The sequence below is a fragment of the Lemur catta genome, chromosome 22 (assembly GCF_020740605.2).
Source record: "Lemur catta isolate mLemCat1 chromosome 22, mLemCat1.pri, whole genome shotgun sequence".
NCBI lineage: Eukaryota > Metazoa > Chordata > Mammalia > Primates > Lemuridae > Lemur > Lemur catta.
Window position 1 is genome coordinate 26,399,349 of NC_059149.1, and position 20,026 is coordinate 26,419,374.

The following is a 20,026-nucleotide window of genomic DNA, read 5'->3' on the forward strand; positions in this document are numbered from 1 at the left end:
TGGAGACTGTCACGCAGGTCAGGGCAGAGAGTGGGGCCCTGCCTGAGAGCTGGGGACGGCCCCTCCCAGGCCACCTGTCTCCCAGCTAGCCCAGAAGCTCTGATTACCTGGGCTCTTCGGGCCCCAGAAAGTGCCTGTTGGTTCTCAGCTTCTGCAAGGGGCTGACGTCTAAACCAGCCTCAGAGACTGGCCAAGGACTCCGCGGGGCCTCCTGGCCTCCTTGGTCCAAATCGTGCACAGCTCAGCCGCCGGGCAGCACATGGGTTGGGGAACGCACTCGCTGCTACTGCTCCCCGAACCTCCCTCTTCCAGTCTCAACCTTGAAAAGCCCCTCGTCACTGAGAACAAGGCCACGCCATGACGGGGGGACAGTCTGCAATGAGCCCAAACACCCCAGTGTCACAGTGGAGCAACAAGACTGACCCAGACATAGGCAAGAAATCACGTGGTTTTATTTCGAAGCTGTTGGTCATTTGCTGGAAAGGCTTATATGGTACAAAAATTACAGTGGTTTAGTTCATTATACGACACAAATCACTGAAGTCTGTACAGTTCATTACAGTCTTTGGATATCTGAACTCCCATTTAACGTGTACCAAATCAATATAATCCCGGAATCCAAGTCACTTCTTTAAACGTGAACCCATCATATTTACAAACATCCACACAGAGATGTCCTAAGACCCTCCCAACACCATTAGGGTCAGCAGCCCACCAGGAAGGCACCAGAGACTTTGCCGGGAGGAAGATGCTTTTGGGTACAATCGGCGGTGACAGGCGTGAAGCACAGGCCACACGCCAGTCCCCGCGGCTAAGGCACTACAGTGGGACACTCCCATCTAGCCGGCCCTGGGGACCGGCCACCGTGGGTAGGGGGGACCTAAACACCTAGCACACGCGTGCACGCAGGCAGGGCGAGTCTCCGCGAGGAAAGGAAACACTCAGGACTTCTGGACCATTTCACATTCACGGAGCTTTTAAGGCAAGAGGGGGAAATGCCAGGGAGTAGTTTGGGGTGGGGGGCACCTCAGCCTTTCAGACGCCACAGCAGTCACGTTCCCAGCTCAACTCTCTCACTGAACACACAAGGCCCGACCTGGTGGGCCCCAAAATGCCTCCCCCTCCTCACCGGTGCCCGGCTGCTCCCCGGGTCAGGCCTGGGCACCAGGGACGCCGGTTACACGCCCATCCCCTGACCTGACGCAGTCCCCAGGGTGGGAATGGGCCTTTCTACCCTTGTGCCTCTGTCCTTCATAAGGGCCTGAGGGCCACGTGGGAGGTGGCAGGGCTGGTGGTGGCCCTGGGCATGCAGAGTGGCAGGCAGAGGCCCCAGGAAGTGTCCCCGAGCTGCTGTAAGCCTGGGGCCCTCTAAGAACGGCATCGAGAAAGTCCCAGGGCGGACGCTCTAAGTTGGGTCTGCAGCCAGTGAGGCAGAAGGGAAGATGGAGGAAGCGGCGCCCACCCCACCCTCAAGACTGCACCTGCCGCCCGCTCCACGCTGGGCCCAGGCTGGCGGGGCTTACTGCTGCGGTGATGTCCCCGCTTTCCTGGCTGCAGGTTCCCATCAGTTTGCACCAAGAAGCGGGAAGGCAGGCAGGGCGGCTGCCCCCCAACAGCCCCGCCGGTCATCTGGCAGAGCAGGGCTGGAGTCGAGCCGGGCTGCCCAGGCAGGCAGTGGGCGGCGACAGTGACCCCGTGCGCACCTTGCAGTGAGTCCTTCGGTCAGTGCCTCCCTCCAGCCCTAAGGATCATGCAGGTCACAGTGCAGAAGGAGGCAGGACAGCAACACGCACACCCCTGCCAGTCCCTGCTGCGGTGCCGTCTTCGGGAGGCTGCCTCATCTGCCCTCGTGGGTCAGGGACATCTGCGGGGTCGGAGCTGATGGGGCACCAGGGTGGCAGTGTCCCAGACTGGGCTGGGGCAGGATCCTTCCTGCTGGGCCCCTTGTGTCTGGCCCTGCCACTGGGGAGGGAGAGAGCCACGCACTCCCAGCCGGGCGCTGCCCAGCACAGGGCACCCAAGGCAGCTGTGGGGCCCGCCAGGGAGACCACCCCTCCTGGCGATGGTCAGGGCTGGATTCTGGACAAAATGAAGTCTGAGCGCACGTGAGGCCGGACTCATGACACCGAGCAGGGGCTCCTGTCTGCTCCTGAGCCGGCTGGGGGCTGCAGGTGCTGGGGGGACACTCTGGTGTCCTCAGGGGCCACCAGGCAGGCGGCCCCAGCCAGAGACAGGGAGCCCAGCAGTGCTTCCTGGGAGGAGCGTCAAGTCCGCAGAGAACCAGGATTCCGCAGCAGAGCTTTCTAGTGTCGCCTCAACGTCAGGACCGGAAACGGGCACCGAGACTGCCTGTGCGGATCCTCAAGCAGGGCTCCTGTCCCCAGCACTGTGGCAGCGGGCGGCCCAGGACTGTCAGGCAGCGCCTCTCGCAGACAGCCCGGGCACCTGGCGGCTGGGCACGGCTGCGGCGAGGACCAAGAGAAAACCAGGACGGGCTCTCCCTCCACGGCCCCCGGCCGAGCCCCGTCCCCCGGGTGGGGGTCAGGGGGTCAGGGCTGGGGAATTGCCAAGAAGCTAAAATGGACTAAGCACCTTCCCAGAAGCCACAATTGCACCAGATAAGGCAGTAAGTGCCTCTAGCTTCGTCACCGACTACGGAAGCACAGCAAGGCAACCCCCCAAGTGTTTGCTTTCATCTACGTCAGAGCGAGGCCGGGGGCACCTGCAGCAGAGGGACAGGAGGAGGGGGCTCCATCCTCTGGCTGCCCCGGGAACCCCCACCCAGGGCAGGAGGCACCAGCTCCCAAGCGGTGACAGAGGCTGGTGACGTGCACAGCAGGCCCCGGGCCACACGCACCCAGGCAGACGATTGTGGCTTGCAAATGATTTCAGGTTTTGAAAAAATAAATATAAATAAATATATTCCAAGCATTCTGTTAAGGGAATAAATGGCAAACAGAAAAGACTTTCCAGGTGTAGAGACGCCAGAACACCCCCAAAGACACTCTAAGAAACCCTGTCAGAGGAGCGCGGCAGGAGCGGGGCGCAGGCCACAGCCCCCACTCGGGGTGCACAGGGCCTTGGCCAGGAGCCCTGGGAGGCCACAGGCACTTAGGGGACTGTTACTGGGGGCCTGAGGCGCCAGCCAGGAGGTCAGGGTGGGCTTGGCGAAAGGCACTAGTTAGGGTTAAGGTTTAAATTACGACATTCCTGGGGTCACCAGAATAGACAAATAGGAAAGAGAAACGAAAGCCCAAGGCACAGGCACGCAGGGAGGTGGCCGGGCCTCGTGCCACCTGGGGCCTCACTCCCACAATCCCATGACCCCTGTGGGCGCCTGGACCCTGCGACCCCCACCCGGGGAGGCCGAGGTGCCCCCTCATCCTCTGGGTAGCGAGGAAACAAAGCTTCCAGAGGCCCAGGGAGGACGGGAAACCGGGAGGTCACCAGCCCTGCAATGTGCAAAAAGCATCCGCTGCCCAGCCCCCCAGGGAGGGGCCCGCGGCGCCGGTTCCGGCGCTGTCACCGCAGGGCTCCCTCCGGCACGTGCTCCCGGGGCGCCGGCTCAGCTGGCCCAGGATTTCCGGTTCTCCTGGTTCTTACGGCTCCTGTCAGCCTTGGCCAGGGCGGCCGTCAGCGAGGCCAGGTTGGTGGCGGAGCCTGAGAGGGTGGCGCTCCGGCGGGGCTCGGGGGCGCCCTGCAGCCTGGTCCCCGCGCTGCGCCTCCTCGCCGCGCCCGCGGCCCTGCGCACCCGGCCCGGCCTCACCAGCAGCCCGTAGCCCGGGCTGCAGCGGAAGTACTGCTTCCCGCCCACGGAGCCGTCGTTCTTCCCTGCGGGGACAGGAAGAGGTGATGTGGAGGGTGACCCGGCTGAGTGCCGCCCTGCGCCCCCTCCTCTGCAGAGGCTGTGTCCCCCTCACTGCCACCTCGGGGACCCCGCTAAGCGCTGGCCCCAGGTAGGCGGCTCGCGGGCCCTGGCCACTGTCTAGCAGGGACTGAATGTGGCCAGCACACAGGGTGACTGTCTCCTGTAACAGCCAGCAGTGGCTGCCAGGGAGGGACACCCCACAGTCCTGCAGCCCCAGGTGTGAGGTGACAGGCCCTGGGGAGGGCTGAGCGGAAGCCCAGGTCAGACCCTCTCCCGTGATCCAAGCTCAGCCCCGGACACACACGTGGGCCCTGTGGCCTCCCAGACATGCCTGCACCCACAGGCTCTCTGCACCCCAGACTCTCCTCTGTGCCCAACAGAGCTCAAGACGCCACCCCTTACCCGCTGCCTTCGGGCTTGTCCAACTCAGCCAGTCGTCCCACAGTCTGCCCTGCGGCTCTCGCCACTCAGGAACGATCCTTGACTCTTTCCTTCCTGAACGTTCTATGTCCAACCCCTTAGCCCTGCTGGCTGCACCTTCCCATCTTCCGCAACTCTAACCACCTGTCTCCACACCCACTCCTACTGGCCGAGCCACTGCCGTTTCCGCCTGGACCTCTGAGACAGCCTTCCTGCCTCCACTTCTGCCCCTTGCTCCATAAAGGTGAGCTTCGCCAATCACCTGACTCCGTACCAGGGCCGCAAAAGCCCCCGCCTCTGGGCCCGCACACTCGGGAGCCTGGCCCCACCCTATCTCCTCCTCCACATCCTGCATGTCTCTGGTTATTTAAGGCCCTCCCTACACCTGCCATCCTCTACCCCCCACCCCATTTTATTTATGTTCCTCATAGCATTTATTACCATCAAAATTTTATTTGTCTGTTCGTTTTCTTAGTCACTTTCTCCTCTCTAAAGTAAAAACCCAGTTAAATCAGGGACTCCTGTCTTGCTCACCAAGGTATCCTGGAATCTAAAATAGTCACTGGAACACAGTAGGTGCTTAATGATTGCTTGTTGGAAGAATTAAATTACTGGCTAATTGCCCTTTAACTGTTGCGTTCAACTGCAGAGGTAAACTTCCTTCCAAATTCCCCTTTGCATTTCATCAGAAATGGATTTAAAAACTTTTTCCAGCCTGTGCTACATTAATCTTGTAGAACCACTTCCAATTCAAGCTATTCTCTGCCGAATTATTTTTAAAGACAAAGAGTTGACTTCACAGCTAAGCCTGTGGGACCAGAGACAGGGGCCATAGGGGCGCGGCCAGGTCTGCAGCTGGGGCCAGAGCACCCCAGGCGGGGCCTGCAGGAAGCCCACTCCTAACGCTCGGGCACCTCCCCACTCCACGGCGGCACCCACCAGGCCGCACGCCAGCCCTGAAGACCCCCTGGGATGTTAAAAAGTCATTACCAAAGTCACTGTAATCTTCGATAACTATCTTGGCTTTCTGAGAAATTTAAGGAAGCAAAAAAAGTGAACCTTATACTTACAAGCCTTAAAAAACCCTTATCCTGCAGAAATTCCTGATTTTGAGACCAGCCTGGCTGGGAGGCTGAGAGAGGCCAAGGGACATGCCCAGGACACACGGCAAGTCCCCAGCGCTTTCCCACGGGCAGCCGGACGCGACACCTGTCCCAGACAGGTGGGCTCACCTGCAGGCAAGTCCAGCTCCACGCCGACCCACGTCCCCTCCTGGAAGTCCGTGGGCCCGATGTATCTCACGATGCCCAGCTTGTTGGTGCCCACGGCGACGTACTCCCCCTCTTTGAGCCACTCGGGGACTTCGTCGCCTTCCTCGGAATCCGACGCGACGTCCGGCCTTCCCAGGGGCTGGGCCCCGGCGACCAGCGCGTCCCCCGGGGCCACCGCGGCGGGCCCGGCGTCGGCGCTCAGCATGCGCGAGAAGGACTGCAGCTCGGCCGTGCGCACCCTGCGCACGCGGAACGGGGACGCGGGCGCCGCGTCGGGCCCCGGGCCGGGCGGCCGGGCGGCGGGCGGCAGCGGGGTCTCGGCCTGGCCGCCGGGTGCGGGGCCCCCAGCCGGGGCCGCGGCGTCCAGGCCGGGGCCGAGGGCGTCGGACAGCGTGGCGGTGGAGACGCTGTGGGAGAAGTACCCGCTCGAGGCCTCGCTCAAGGGGCTGGGGGGCCCGTCCTGCCCCTCCGGGCTCGGAGTGGCCGTGGGGACAGGCGGCGGGGAAGGCACTTTAGCTGGCTTGTCGCAGATCCTCGCTGCGGGGACCGCCACCTGCACCAGCACCTCGGGGGCCGCGCCAGCAGCCACGCTCTCCGGCTGAGCCTGCGGGACAGGGGAAGCAGATCGGCTTAGAAGTGACAGCCAGCCACTCGGTGCCCGCAGAATCCAAACGGGGGGTGCGGCTGACACCCCGCAGCTTTGCCTGCACGGAGCCCCGGGCCTGGCTTTCCCTGCTTGTGTCTGCATGACCCTGGCTCTGCAAGGGCCACATGCCGAGGGGCTACGTGTGCCGGGCGGGCTGTGCCTGTGCCAGAGCTGCCAAGCCACGGGCCACAGCCCCTGCCTGTCCACTTCCTCCCCTTTCACTCGGAACAGAGACTCCAGCGCCCGCCACGCAGGGGCAGTGTGGTAGGACAGACCAAAGGCCCTTCCACAGAGGGTGCACACAGCAGGGGCACACTCCACCCCGCTGCCCATCGCAGCCTCCCGCCCGCCCACACTGAGCCCAGGGGCCCAGACCCCCTGCCCACCGCCAAGCTCACAAGGACACTGAGAGAGTCACCGAAGAGGCCAGGACAGCTCTGTTCTCTGGCAAAAATCACAACGATGACCTCATCGGAGGATCTGAGAGCGCCTGGGCCCTCCTGCTAGGAGCCAGGTGGACGAGGAGGGGGACAGAGGCTCCCCGCAGGCCCTGGCCCCTTCTCTGAGAGGCCACTTTTGTGGCTGCTGTGGAAGCTGCTCCCACGTCAGGGCTCAGGGGGCCTCCGACCCTGCAGACAGGGAGCAGCCGCCCCCCATGGCCTCGCCCCCTCATGTCCCTCTGAGTCACCCGGGCAGAGGACACACACACAAAGTCCACGGCTTATGGGGGGGTGACAAAAGCCATCACCCATCTAAATCCTACCGTTCCTGAGGCGTGTGCAAGGTGCGTTTACCACGACAGCCGTGTGAAGAGGCTGCGGATTGTCTCCCTATTCCCTGGTCACAGTGACAGGGAAAGTGACAGGGAAACGGGAGGCAGGAGCGGGGAACAGGGATGCTTGGGTGGACAGGGCTGCTGTTCAGAAGAAGAAATATGTTTTCCAATATTTACGGAAAAATTATTTATATTACAGGAATGGTCATTTTCCATTTGAAATACAGGATTTATTTGAACTGGGAAACAGCTGAGATCTATAAGTCTCTTACAGTTACTTGGCTTACCTCAGCAGCCTGATAAATCATGCATGTTCCCGTGAACTGTCATTTATATTCCTGTTTCCAGAGCCCCCTTCTCCCCACAAGGCGCACTTTCAGGGTATGAAATTAACGGCCCCTCCTGAGATTAACAGCCCATTTTGGTGATAGATCTCTAGGCTGCAAAATTTACTCTATCCAATAGATCAATAACTGTCACCAGCATAAATACTCTAAAAGATTAGGCAATCCTTCAATCATTTTTCTTTTGCAGCTTGTACGTGTTTCATTTATTCTCTCCTATTTTAGTTTTAATATCACTGACCACGCAGGGAAGAATACACAAACACACGGATCTATGAGAGTCTAGAATCTGAACAGTGACTGTGGTCCTCAAACAATTTCTGTCTCCTACTCCCCTAGCAGGTGAGGCGGGTCATGGCCAGGTCAACAACTGGCTGCTCAGGGCCAGGTTGGGCCAGTCCCAAGGGGGGCCCATCCAGTGACACTGTCTTACATTTACAGGTGCCACCCCATGTGCTTCCATGTCACGGACACAGGGTGAGCAGGGCATGTTGCCACGTTCACTTTACAACGTGGCCCGGAGAGGTAAAGGATTTCCCCAGTAAGTGAAAAGGCAGGAATTAGGGGTCAGATCTGCAACGACAACAAAGACCACAGATGGCAGAATGTGCCTCTGGCTACAGTGGCATCCCGGGCACCGAGCCCACCTGCCTGGAGTCGATGTGTGTGTTGAAATCTCATTGCCATCTTTGGATTATACCCTCACCATTCAGAGAGACATTTCCAGAGACTTCTGCGAAAGCCCAGACTTGAGGAAACCACCACGATGAGCTGCAACAGGTCCCTGCTCTGACCGTCCCACTGGCCGGGGGAGGGGGGGTCTCCAACCTGCCTCGGCAAAGTGACAAGCTCCACTCACGGGACCGGCGAGGGGGGGGCTTAGTACTGTCTGATTTAAGTTCACAAACACCAAGCATGCACTGGAGTGAAAGTGTCTTTTAAATGGGAGTGAATTCACAGAGGTCTGAATATTCTTTCAAATTATCGTGCCTTTGTTGCTGTTGTTTTAATAAAGAAAATTTTCCTATGAAGATATAGCATTTCCTAAGAGAATGAACGCACAGTGGGAGAAAATAGATTTGCTATTCATAAGATTAGAAGTGCTGTTGATCTGTGGGAGATCATAAGAGACTATTTTCTCCCCAGCTCAGCATTAGTCTTTTCACGCTGATATCATGAATTGGAATGAAATGTAAAACTGAGAATTAAGCAAACACTTAGAAGAGGGAGATTGTTCTGTTTATAGAAATCTCCTTTGCCTAGCAGTGGGCTATTAAAGCAGCAGACTGTATTAGCAGTCAAGCACCTAAAAGTTTAGCAATCATATGATTAACAAGTTGAAAATAGAAAAGTGTAACAAGGAAAATAGAAAGGGAGAAGACGGTGACCTATATTGTAGTTAATTATCAAAACGGGAACGCTGAAATAAAAAACCGCAGGTGTGGACTCCACAGTCTTTGCACCGAGCCACCCACTGCATGTGGGGCAGCGACCTGAGGCCCGACGGACTCACCTCCTCCATCCTGGTCACCCCGGCGTCCGGGAAGGCAGACTGCACCATGATGCGGGGCACGGGCTGGGAAGACAAGTGCACGGTGAGGGCTCAAGGGTGACAGAACAGGGACAACGATGAAGGTTTTCACTGAACGGACTGCAGGGCTGGCAGGAAGAACTCTCGCAACTCTCCGGAACTCGAACACGTCACTGCCCATCAGGCACACAATGCCAGGGCTCCACACCCTCCAAGAAGCGGGGAACCCGGCAAGGGGCTTATGCCCCAGCCAGGGAACAAGCCACTGCTCCGATCACTAATCCACACGCACGGGTTAATCAAGGGCCGCACGTGTACAGACAAGCACGACAAGACTTTCTATGGAGCAGTGACGGCGACTGGAAAGCTCTGGAAAGACTTCAGGCAGGAGGCAGAAGCTGACCCATGCCTTGATGTCCCAGGAAGTGAGCAGGAGGAAGCCCCAAGCAATGCGTGAGCCAGGGCAGGCGGGGGTCGCCGGAGGCCGTGGGCATCTGGAACCAGATGCCTGAGCGAGAAAAGACAGCTGGCGACCAGAGTGACGGAGCGGGTGGTGGAACGCGGATTCCTTGGAGAAATGTTTCAAGTCCAAGGAAGCAAACTGGTTAAGGAGATTCCAGTGACAGAGCAGGGTGAGGGGGCAAGAGCCTGAACTAACGCTGCAGGCCAACGTCACATGAAAGGACTCTGCCACTTACGCACACGAGGTTCACAAACAGCAGAAAGGAGAGAGCGCAAGGGCTAATGACAGCCAGGCCAGGGGGAGGGAAGGGCAGGAGGGGCAGAAGGGACCGAAACGCCGTCTCGTGGCCGCTCACTGCGACAGGGCAGCAGCGGGCACGGTGTGGCCAGGCAGCCATGGCCACCTCGGGAGGAAACCAGGAATCTGCCAACTCGGCCCGTGCCCGCTCCGCCCCCTCTGGAGCCTCACGGGTCCCCTCGGCTGCGGGCGTCTGGGCCTGGCCTCACAAGCTCAGCTCCAAAGAGGGCTCCCTTCTGGCAGAGCAAGCCCAAGACGGGCTGCTGCTTTTTCTTTTTGTGTCCACAGGGAACAAGAGCCGGTCGCTGCTCTATTATGTCACTGAGACCGCCTAGAGGTGAGCACTCCACGGCTGTGCTTTGCCCTTGTTCCCGCCCCAAGCAAGCCCCTGCGTGCACTGGGGCATCTGAGGCTCGTGTGGAGTCAGGGCCTTCCAGACAGAGCCTGTGGGACGAGGCCTGGACTGCCGATGTCCTCCCTGTCCCTGGAGTTTCAGTCCAGGGCACCACTAGACCTCTAGACTCACGCCCTGGGGCTGCTTTAGGAAGAAAAGAGCAGGAGGGGCTCGATGCTGCCAGAGGGAAGGGAGCCTCCACCACGCCTTGACCAGAAGGGTCTCCCCACTGCTCTCTCGCAGCCCTCAGCCCGATCTCCCTCTCACTCCCCGGCCCCCCATGCCAATGCCCCACAACACGGGGGCCGCTGTCTTTTTGTCCCCAGTATCTAAAGTCCCCCACAAATAGGAAGGTGTTCAGAGCACATTTCTTAGTAAAGTCAGGAAAAAAAAGTTTCTCAAGCTCAAATTCTAGAATACTTGCATCCTTCAGTTGGATCTCATTTAAAATAGATGAGATCGGGGAATAACTGTTTCCACTACGGTGAAGCTTAGCTCTTAGCATAAAAATGTAAAACTCCACCAAGGATGGAACAGTAAGGTCATGCACCTGGGATGGACCCTTTCCTGAACAACGTGAGTCTTGGTGGAGCGTGGAAACAATTGACACTCTCCTTTATGACCCAGCGTGATTAGAAAAATCCAGTCAATGCCTAATAAATATTTTGCTGAAATAAATGTAAGGATCGGACCGGCTGCCACACTAGCTCTGCCTCTCAACATATAAACTCAGCACAACAAAGACTTTGTCAGGTGTTCCTACGCACAGGGCACTGCACCAGCTGCCGGCGGGCAACACAAAGATCAGAAAGGCAGGAGTTTTGTTCTCCACGGACAGACAACCTGACCTGGGGGAGGGACAATAAAAACAAAGGAATGTGACAGACAGTAGAACGGAAGCTTCGAGAGCAGAGAGGGTTCAGGGGAAGACGGACCCTACATAGAAGGGCTCTAGGATACCTGCACGAGAGAGATTTTATTTTGGGGCCCTGAGTAGCACCACAAACGCAGGATGGCAGAAGAGCTGCGGGTTCGTCTAGGCCCGGGGCAGCGAGAGTCCCCCTGCACTGGGCAGGGGGAAGAAAGGGACGGCCGTCTGGAAGTGGCCTTGTGAGCTCAGGGCTGGATTTCACAGGGACTGCAGAGCCAGCACAGGTCCCTGGAAGAGGCTGCGACGAGAACGACGCTTTCAAATTAATTCTTGGACAGGGAGACACTAAACCGAGGGGGATCGATTACGAAGCTATTGGGTGAACAGCTAATAAGAGCGTGGACGTGGACAATGAGAGGGAAAGGAAAGAGAAATTAAAGTTCAGAGACGTGAAGGCGACTATGTAACACTTGCAAAGAACTGGCTGCGGGAGGCTGGGGTCAAAGACAATGCCCAGGAAGCACGAGTGACAGGGAGAAGGACAGACGGTGATACTGGCAGGAAGCGCACGTGTGTGCAGCCACATGCGTGCAGAGACGGAGCACCGGCCCGTGCAGAGTTCAGCGACCTCATTAAGAGTACCCAGTGTACCCACAAAGCACACTGGGATCTTAACCGTGCCGTTCGTCCTTCATGTGCAATAGCTCAGATTTCTAAGTGTGCACCGCTTGCATTTTAATGCTCTTTTACATTTCCCCTGTGCAGACAGTCACCTCCTATTTCAGGAGCTCAAAACATTTCAGATCATAAGTTCATTAATCCTTACGACACATCTGGTAACTATTAATAGAAATGACTGCGAAGTATTTTGCAGCTATAAATATTAAGGAGAAGTCCCGTGAGGCAAGTGAATGTAATTATCCACGTTTCGCACTACAGGAACCAAGGCTCGGAGAGCATTTACTTGGTGGTTAAAGGCACTCACGTTGCCCCATGAGTTGGTGGCAGGGATGGAAAAGGACCAAGTGCTCTGGTGCCAGCTGAAGCCGCGTCACACTGTCTACTGAGCACTGCTGGAACAGAACAGACGAGTGGCTCATGGGCAACAGAACAGCTTCGGAATATTTCAAGGTAAAGGTGATGGTAACTTCTCCGATCACAGCCTGCCATTTTTTAACTCTGGCTTTCCCGTGCCACATGAACATAGGGGACATCAGTTCAGAATTTCTTAATTTGGCATAAAAGCTATTTTGGAGACCCCTCTACCTAAAAGAATAAAACTTTAACTCCTTGGCATGACATACAAGATCTTCATGAGGTTGCGCCTTGCCTTGCATGATAGGCTATGCAGGCAGCAATACCCACTCCCTTCACCCTGTCGTCCTCCCCCCTCCCCCCCTCCACACACGACGGCATCTGTAACATCATCCTGCACTGGTCTATTCATCCATGTATGGGGCTCAAAAGAAACTTCTCTAAACTTCAAGCTCTTTGAAGGGTAGAGATGATGTCTCGTTCACTCCTATATTTCCTTACATAAAATGGTAACATTTGTTGAATGAATAAACAAACAAATGCATCAATTACTTAGCAAGTGACACAAAGAAGAATGAATTGCACAGTTACAAGGAATTTGGAAAAGAAGACACTCTGAAATTTGGGCATGGGGTAGGTACACGGAAGAGAGATATCCGCTCAGGGAAAAACACAATCACTTTAAAACTTCCCCAACGTTGAATTTTCTGATACATTTTTCTTCCTGTTCGAAAATAAACCTTTCCTAATAATCACTCCTTACCCTGAATTTGAGAAATTCTTAAATATCATGTTTAATGGTGCCTAAATTAATACAATCCTCTAAGTCTTTTTTTTCCCCAACACAAACCAGTGATTTAAATATAAGTATACAAAACTATTAAAGGGAATATACAACACAAGAAGAACGATGTATTTTTTGCTACCAATAACCAGTAGCCACCTCTTCATTTTCCTGCTGCTCACGTGGGAAAAACATAACAAAAGCAAGCAGATAACAAAATACTTGCTAATCTTCGAAAATGTTCTGATAAAAGTAACACATGATGGATAAAGATCAGACATGTATAATTACCTAAAGATCAAGACTCAGTAATAACCTAATCTGGAGACATTCTGTAAAGGTTCCGCTAACCGGGGACGGGTGTCTGGCTTGCAGGAAAGGGCACCAGCCTGCGCTCCGGGGGCCACACACGCTCCCGGAGTGGCCCTCTGGCACCCCTCGTGGCCGGGTGCGCTGGACGGAGTACCGGCCCTGATGACATCAGCACCTTTATCCATCCGGCTGTTATATTTTTTATTTTAAATGAGTGACCTGGCTCTCTAACTTGTGTCACAACCCGATCACCTCTGGGCTTGCACATCTGCACGTGGTGACCCCATCCACGTGAACTCTCTAAACAATGTCACCTAGGGAGGCGGGCTGGTGGCCACCAGCTGGTCCTCACCTGAGCCACCATCACCCTGCCTGGCACACGCCCCTGTCGAGCAGAGCCGCACAGCATCCATGTGCTCAGCACGGGAAGGGGACTTCGGACTCCTGATCAATGTCACATTCCCTGATGAGGGCCTCGTGCTCACTTGAACAGAGCCTTCCAGATTCATTCTCCGCAAATCTACCTTCCCAACTGCAGCCAGATGGAGCTTCCGAAACGCAGATCTGTCACACGCGCTTTAAAGCCGTCACTGATGATTCCCCACTCCCTAGAGGCGATTTTCTGAGAAAGGCCCACGTGGGCCAGACAAGGAAACCTGGATGGGTCCTGTGCAGTGTATTTTCCTGCTTGTCCCATCCCTGCTTCTAACCCTGCACTGATTCATTCATTCTAGAAACACGAACACTCGGTTATGTTCCATTGCACAGCTGAAATCTCTTACGATCACAGTTGCACATTAAATTTTGCTCTCTGAGTATAGGTCGCCAAGCTCCTGCTCTCAAGGCTCTGCAGCCTGAGCCTCACGGTCCGCGGCATCATCCGACTCGGCAGCCACTGCCCACGCGTGGCCACTGAGAACGTCAGATGGGGCGAATGGGACTGAGCAAGTGAAATTTCATTTTCCTTAATTAATAAAATGTTAACAACTAAAGTGCTTTTAAGTATGTTTGGAACAGCCTGGGCATGTGAATCTCCTTTTCAACTGTAAATTTTATGAATTCTAAATGTACATCAAGTATTTCCGACGGAAATTTAGTATCTGAATTGCAATGTGCTAGAAATGTAAAATGCACACCTGATTTTGAGGACTTTGTATTTAAAAAAAAAGGATGGGAATGTCTCAATAGTTTTTTACATTGATTATAGGTTGATATGATAATATTGTGAATATGCTGGGTTAAATAAACTTTATTGTTAATATGACCAGTTTTCCTTTTACTTCCTTAAATGTGGCGAATAGAAAATTTTAAATTACACACATGGCTTGCATTATATTTCTACTGGACAGTGCTGGTCTAACTCGGCCTTGCTGTTGAAATGACACACACGAAACCCCTGGCATGGGGCCAGGCACAGTGAGCACTCAGCGTACTTGTGAAGTATTGTAGTTGTCATAATCACTGGAATTTTCTGTGTTGTCTCCCAAGATATTTCTAAATTAGCTTCCTGTGAGTACATTTTAAACAGTCAATACTTATATCTGATCTAGAAATCGAAAGGTTCTAATTAATTGCGTTTATTAGTCCCAAAGCCATTCTAGGATGTTACACTAATTCCATTTTCTTTCAAACAAAGAACCTGAGATTTTATTAATTTACTCATTCACAAATATGTGGCAGGTGCCTACTATACTCTAAGGATTCTGTCAGGAGCCAGGATACAATGTGAGCAAAAGCAAAGACAGCCTCTATGCTCATCAAAAACAGACACTCAGGGTCTAACACTAATATTCCTATTTTACTTATACAAACAACTAAAAGGCCCATTTCTCCCATCAAATGAATCATGTGATCACTGAATCAAAGAAAATAACACCATCCAGACTTTTTATTATATTAGATATGTCTTAGTCTAACTTACTCTAAGTATTACATAAATAAAATTTTACATATTAATATATCTGGAGTTGCCAGAAAAGATATAGCTTCTGATTTTTAGAATCCAGCCAGTTTACTTTTAAAATTTCTACATAGTTAAAATTTAAATATTTACGTAAGAATATTTTATATATCTATATAAAATGTATATATTTTCCCTTCATCCAAAATGATGCTTATTAGTTTTTCGAGTGTCCATGAAGAATGAAAGATGTTTACTTAAATCAGAGATGTTTGTTAATCTAAAAACCTTAAAGACAGGGTCTCAAGCCGTGTGTGGCGACTCACACTTGTAATCCCAGCACTCTGGGAGGCTGAGGTGGGAGGTTCACTTGAGGCCAGGAGTTGAGGCTGCAGTGAGCTATGATCCTGCCACTGCATTCCAGCCTGCGATACCCTCTTAAAAAATAAATAAATAAACAGGGTCTCAATCCAGCCTGTCACGTGCTTAGTATGCCCTGTGAGCTAAGAAATGGCTTTTACATTCTTGTTTTGTTTTGTTTATAGAGACACGGTCTCACTGCTATGTTGCTCAGGCTGGTCAGTGACCCTCCTGTCTCGGCCTCCTAATGCTTTCAGATTCTTAATGGTTGAAATAAAGCAAAAAATACTTCATGACATGTGAAAATTAAATAAAGTTTTATTGAAACATAGCCAGACTCATTTGTTTAATACTGTCTAGTTTGTACAAAGACCAGATGGCCTGCAAATCCTAAAATATTTACTATCTGCCCCTTTACAAAAAGTTTGCCGGCTCCTGGTGCAGAGAAGAGTGCTAAAGTATGCAACGCCCCTTCCTGGGAAACGGGCAGCTGAGCCCTTCAGTTGACTCCTACATTCTCTCAGGAATCGTCTTATTTGCTGGAGTGAGTTTTAGTTACAATTCATTATTTTTTACATCAGCTACTAAACCTGACTCTGAAGACAACTTTGCCCAACTTAGTATCTCTGAGTATGTCAATATATTACCTATAAACTTCTGGAGCAAAGCTAGACAGCAAAATGTTGTAATTTTAGAAAACTAAAATAAAGATAAAAGTCTTTTAATAGTGTTAGAAGTGCCTAAGAATTCATCACTAAAGCAAATGAACAGAAATCATTTGCTTTGAATTAAAAAAAAAAACTGTGCCAACTTCCCTCTGTTGACTTCAGGACAGTGAATACAGCACACCAGCCATAGACGTCTATCATGGGCGGTACTGAATTACAGGAAAAATGCTCATATATGTGATTCTTAAAATATCCTGAATGATTAAGGGAAACTGAAGGCTGCAAAACAAGGCATACATCTGTTTTCTTCTTTTAGTTAGTTAGGATGATGAACCCTTATTCAAGACACAAAGAGAAGCAATTATATAGTTTGTTTCATCAAGGAAGCCCAAGTATGCCTAGCCTAAAACAGCACCCCTGTGTACAAGAGAAGAACTAGTATTTGTGCTTGCTTCCCCATTTGATACATGCAAGAATCACAGTAACGGGAAAAGGAGGATTATGCGAGTATTCGAACCAGAGATGGCAGAACACTGTTCACCCCACTCAAGGCTCGATCTACCTACCACACGTGAGGCCAGTTAGAAACAGGAGAAAAACACCCCTGCTGTTGATAAAGCAGCCCTAACCAAAAGCCACGGACACTAAAATAAACACAGGCCGGAAATATCCTTTGATGGTGGATATCTGGCCATTAACTCTTTAATTCCCCAGATTAATCAAAGACACCATTTATTAGAGTCCCTAACTCTGAAATACATAAATAGCTTCATCTGAACACAAACTTCTTGATACATGAAAAAAGCTATTATGCCAAATTAATTCAATCTGACTAATTAGAGAGCAGGAAGTTCTTCCAATTATTTTATGTGCTGTCTGAGACACACACTCGAATATGAGTACAGATTTCATTAATTGCAGTTCATTATTTTCCAGATTAGTTACTAAACTTGCATCAGAAGGTCAAAGACAGCAATTTTGTCAGCTGCCACCTCTTTCAGTGCGGTATTCTTTGCATTTCTGGAACTCAGACAGAAATTGATTACAAACAAAAACAAATCTCCATAAATATGAGAAATGAAAAGTCTTTTATGAATATGTTCAAACCAAAAGATTCTGTGAATTATAACCTTTGTTTTTAAACCTTCAGAATAAACTAACTTCCATCTTACAAGATCCAAGAATCTTGTCAAATCCATCTGATATACAACATTGAAATATAATATAAGAGGAAAACAATAGCATCTTCATCTGAGAACCTGCTGATTCCCAAGAACAAGTCAATAAGCGTTTGTGCTGTCATTAGAGCTTCACTGTGGGTACGAGTCTGTGTATCTTTGCATGAGGGAGGGAACTGAACATTCTCGTCTGAAAATGTCAAGGACACTCTGATTAAAAGTATTTTTTTGATGATAATAATTTCTTCATTACACAACTTGTGCCCTCTGCCACCTAACCTAACAACGAAAATATGAGGGTAGGACGGCATGAGTTCCTTCTTTATAACAGTTTCAGAGAAGGAAACAAAACTAAACTGGGATGGATGCATTAAAAGGAAGTAGTTTTAATATCATTCATCATGGGTGGGGAATGGAGAGAGCAATGGTTTTAAAAATAAGGAAAGGAAAAAGCAGGAGTGGGAGAGAAATCAAAGAGCCAAACATGGTCTGTCTGGCTTCCATGTGTGGTCTCTACAGACCCCCAAACCATTTGTGGGTTTTTGCTTTGGGTTTTTTGTGCTGCTTCGTATCATAAACCTTAAGCAACATTTATCTATCGACTGTCTCAAAGTCTTTATGCAATATTAATACCAATATTTGCCCCTTCCTATACTATACAATTGATTGGATTCCTTTTAGGCTTATGCACTGATATATATTTTTCTGGATTCTCTCTTTGATGTTATTCTAAACATCTAAATGTCAGATAGTGCCTACTGGATAATCATTTAATGATCAAGGGCCACCAAAACTGATGCACTAACAAGCACAAGCACTTCCCTACAGTGACCCCTTTCTGACTGCTGTAGTAGCAGCCCACCCTACTGACAGCCACGCAAGGATGCTGGGAAAGAACATTCCAGGTGGAAGGCCAGCACCAAACTCTTGAGACTGAAATGAGCTTCGTGTGTTCATGGGATAAAAATGGCAGCTCATGCGGCTTCATATGATAAACAAAGAGAGCACAGGGAATAAAGATTAAAGGTCAGGGGACAAGTCCCCACAGGACACTCCAATCACTACGTTTGTGTCTAACACATCTAGAGAACCAATCACTAAAAGCCAAAGCAATGAGTATAAATCAGTGTTCATGTGCAGGTTACCGGACTTGCTACATCAAAAACTGAAAACATCTTTAAAAAGATAACTGTAGTTATGGCAGGTGGACGCAGACACTTCCAATTCAATTTCCTTCAACTCAAGTGACTCTGCCTTCACTGAACAGCAAGTGGAAAACAGTTGTTATCAAACTTTACTACTAATAATAATTAGAAATTTTATTTTTTAAAACAGCTACCTTGGTAAATCTGACAGGCAGTTCATGAATCATACTCTGTGAAACAATGAGGTAGCAGTTTCGAAGAGAATATTTACACAAAACAAACCACCTGGGAAAATCAGTTGTCCCCACCCCATGACTTGGTTCCCCTAGTCACAGATCCATTTCAGCAACTGTCAAGCACCCCTATGGGTGCCTAGGTAAATACAGTTTAAACATCTGCAAAATCGCAATGTTTAATTTTTTTATCCACTGTGTGTCCATGTACGTATATGCATATGCTTACATAATGCTAGATTTAAAAAATAATGTATCTGCACAGTAACCTTATAAAACTAATTCCATCTCCCTTGAATATGCATTCAAAACCTTAGAAAATTCTTTTAAATGGTTAAGTCTCAGACAACTACTCACCTGCATTTCTGCAACTCTAATGTTTAAAAGAACGTGGAGAAGCTGATGTCAAAAGACCTATTTCAACAACAGAACTTGCAGTGTATGTTTCTGAGTGAGTATAAATAAATCCTCATTTATCATTTTCTGCTGAGTTAACACCTACATGAGGCTAGAAATTGCATTTCCTACGGGGTTCCCATCCGCCATTGCATAAGAGCAGCTTCCTGATTGTTTGGATAAAAACCCTTAAACATTTTCTCTAACACTTATCCTAGGGCTGGAGAGAGAGTTTTAAGAAAAAAGGAAGTAAGACAAGTGATCACTTTTAAGTGAAAGGACGGGTTATCCACGGTAGAGGAAATAGAGGTTGAGAGGGAAGGACAGTCATGATATAAAATTGTTTGAAAAAAGGAATGAAATCAAGAATTAAAAATAGAATTACATTTTCTACTTGGCAATACACAAACAACACTAAGTGCACTTCATAAATTTCACTATTGTTACTCTAAGTGATGTTGCCATAAATCACATTAGAAGTGTCCTTGGCATTTTTTAAAAGCAGAAAGGAGGGAGAGTGTCAGGAAGCTTAAACAGCTCTGTCATCTCAAAGAGAGAGGGAGAGAAATGACCACCAGCTTTTCCCGGCTTAAACCCGGTTCTAATCCTTTCCCCAACCCCGCACTACCTCTAGCTTGCGCGCAAGGGAGGGTCAGTTTGCAGCAATCCATTAGAAAGAGGGTCACGGTTGCTTTCCTGCGCTCTTTACCTGATGCATCAGGGGAGACGGCCGTTTGCCCCTCTTGTCGTCCCGGACAGGAAAGAGAGACTTCAGCAGCTTTGGCATCTGTGGCACCAAGGACTTCACCGGATTCAAGTAGGAGGCTGCTAAGCTACTGTGTCCTGTCAACAACATTCGAAGGAAAATGGATAAACAGACTTTTTCTTTCCTATATATTTGCCCAACATCATTTGTAAGCAAATCTAACAACAGAAATCAAAAAGGGTATCCTTAAGAAATGAGTATTAGAAAAACACAGTATTGGCCGGGCGCGGTGGCTCACGCCTGTAATCCTAGCACTCTGGGAGGCCGAGGCGGGAGGATCGCTCGAGGTCAGGAGTTCGAGACCAGCCTGAGCAAGAGCGAGACCCCGTCTCTACTAAAAAAAAAAAAAAAAAAAAAAAATAGAAAGAA

The 20,026-nt window shown here is 50.8% G+C and overlaps 1 protein-coding gene across 2 annotated transcripts in view; it reads right to left on the bottom strand.

Moving 5' to 3' along the window:
* Positions 1-430: 430 nt before the first annotated feature.
* KIF13B (kinesin family member 13B) overlaps positions 431-20,026 on the bottom strand; it is a 139,741-nt gene continuing 120,145 nt past the window's right edge. Inside the window, exons 37-40 of one of the 2 annotated variants that reach the window (XM_045535585.1) lie at positions 19,601-19,734; positions 8,838-8,900; positions 5,521-6,163; positions 431-3,831 (exon numbers count right to left, since the gene is read on the bottom strand). In XM_045535585.1, coding sequence (XP_045391541.1) covers positions 3,566-3,831; positions 5,521-6,163; positions 8,838-8,900; positions 19,601-19,734 — 1,106 coding nt within the window. In that variant the 3' untranslated portion in view covers positions 431-3,565. The remainder of the gene's footprint in view (positions 3,832-5,520; positions 6,164-8,837; positions 8,901-19,600; positions 19,735-20,026) is intronic. The other variant, XM_045535586.1, reaches the window with a different exon arrangement.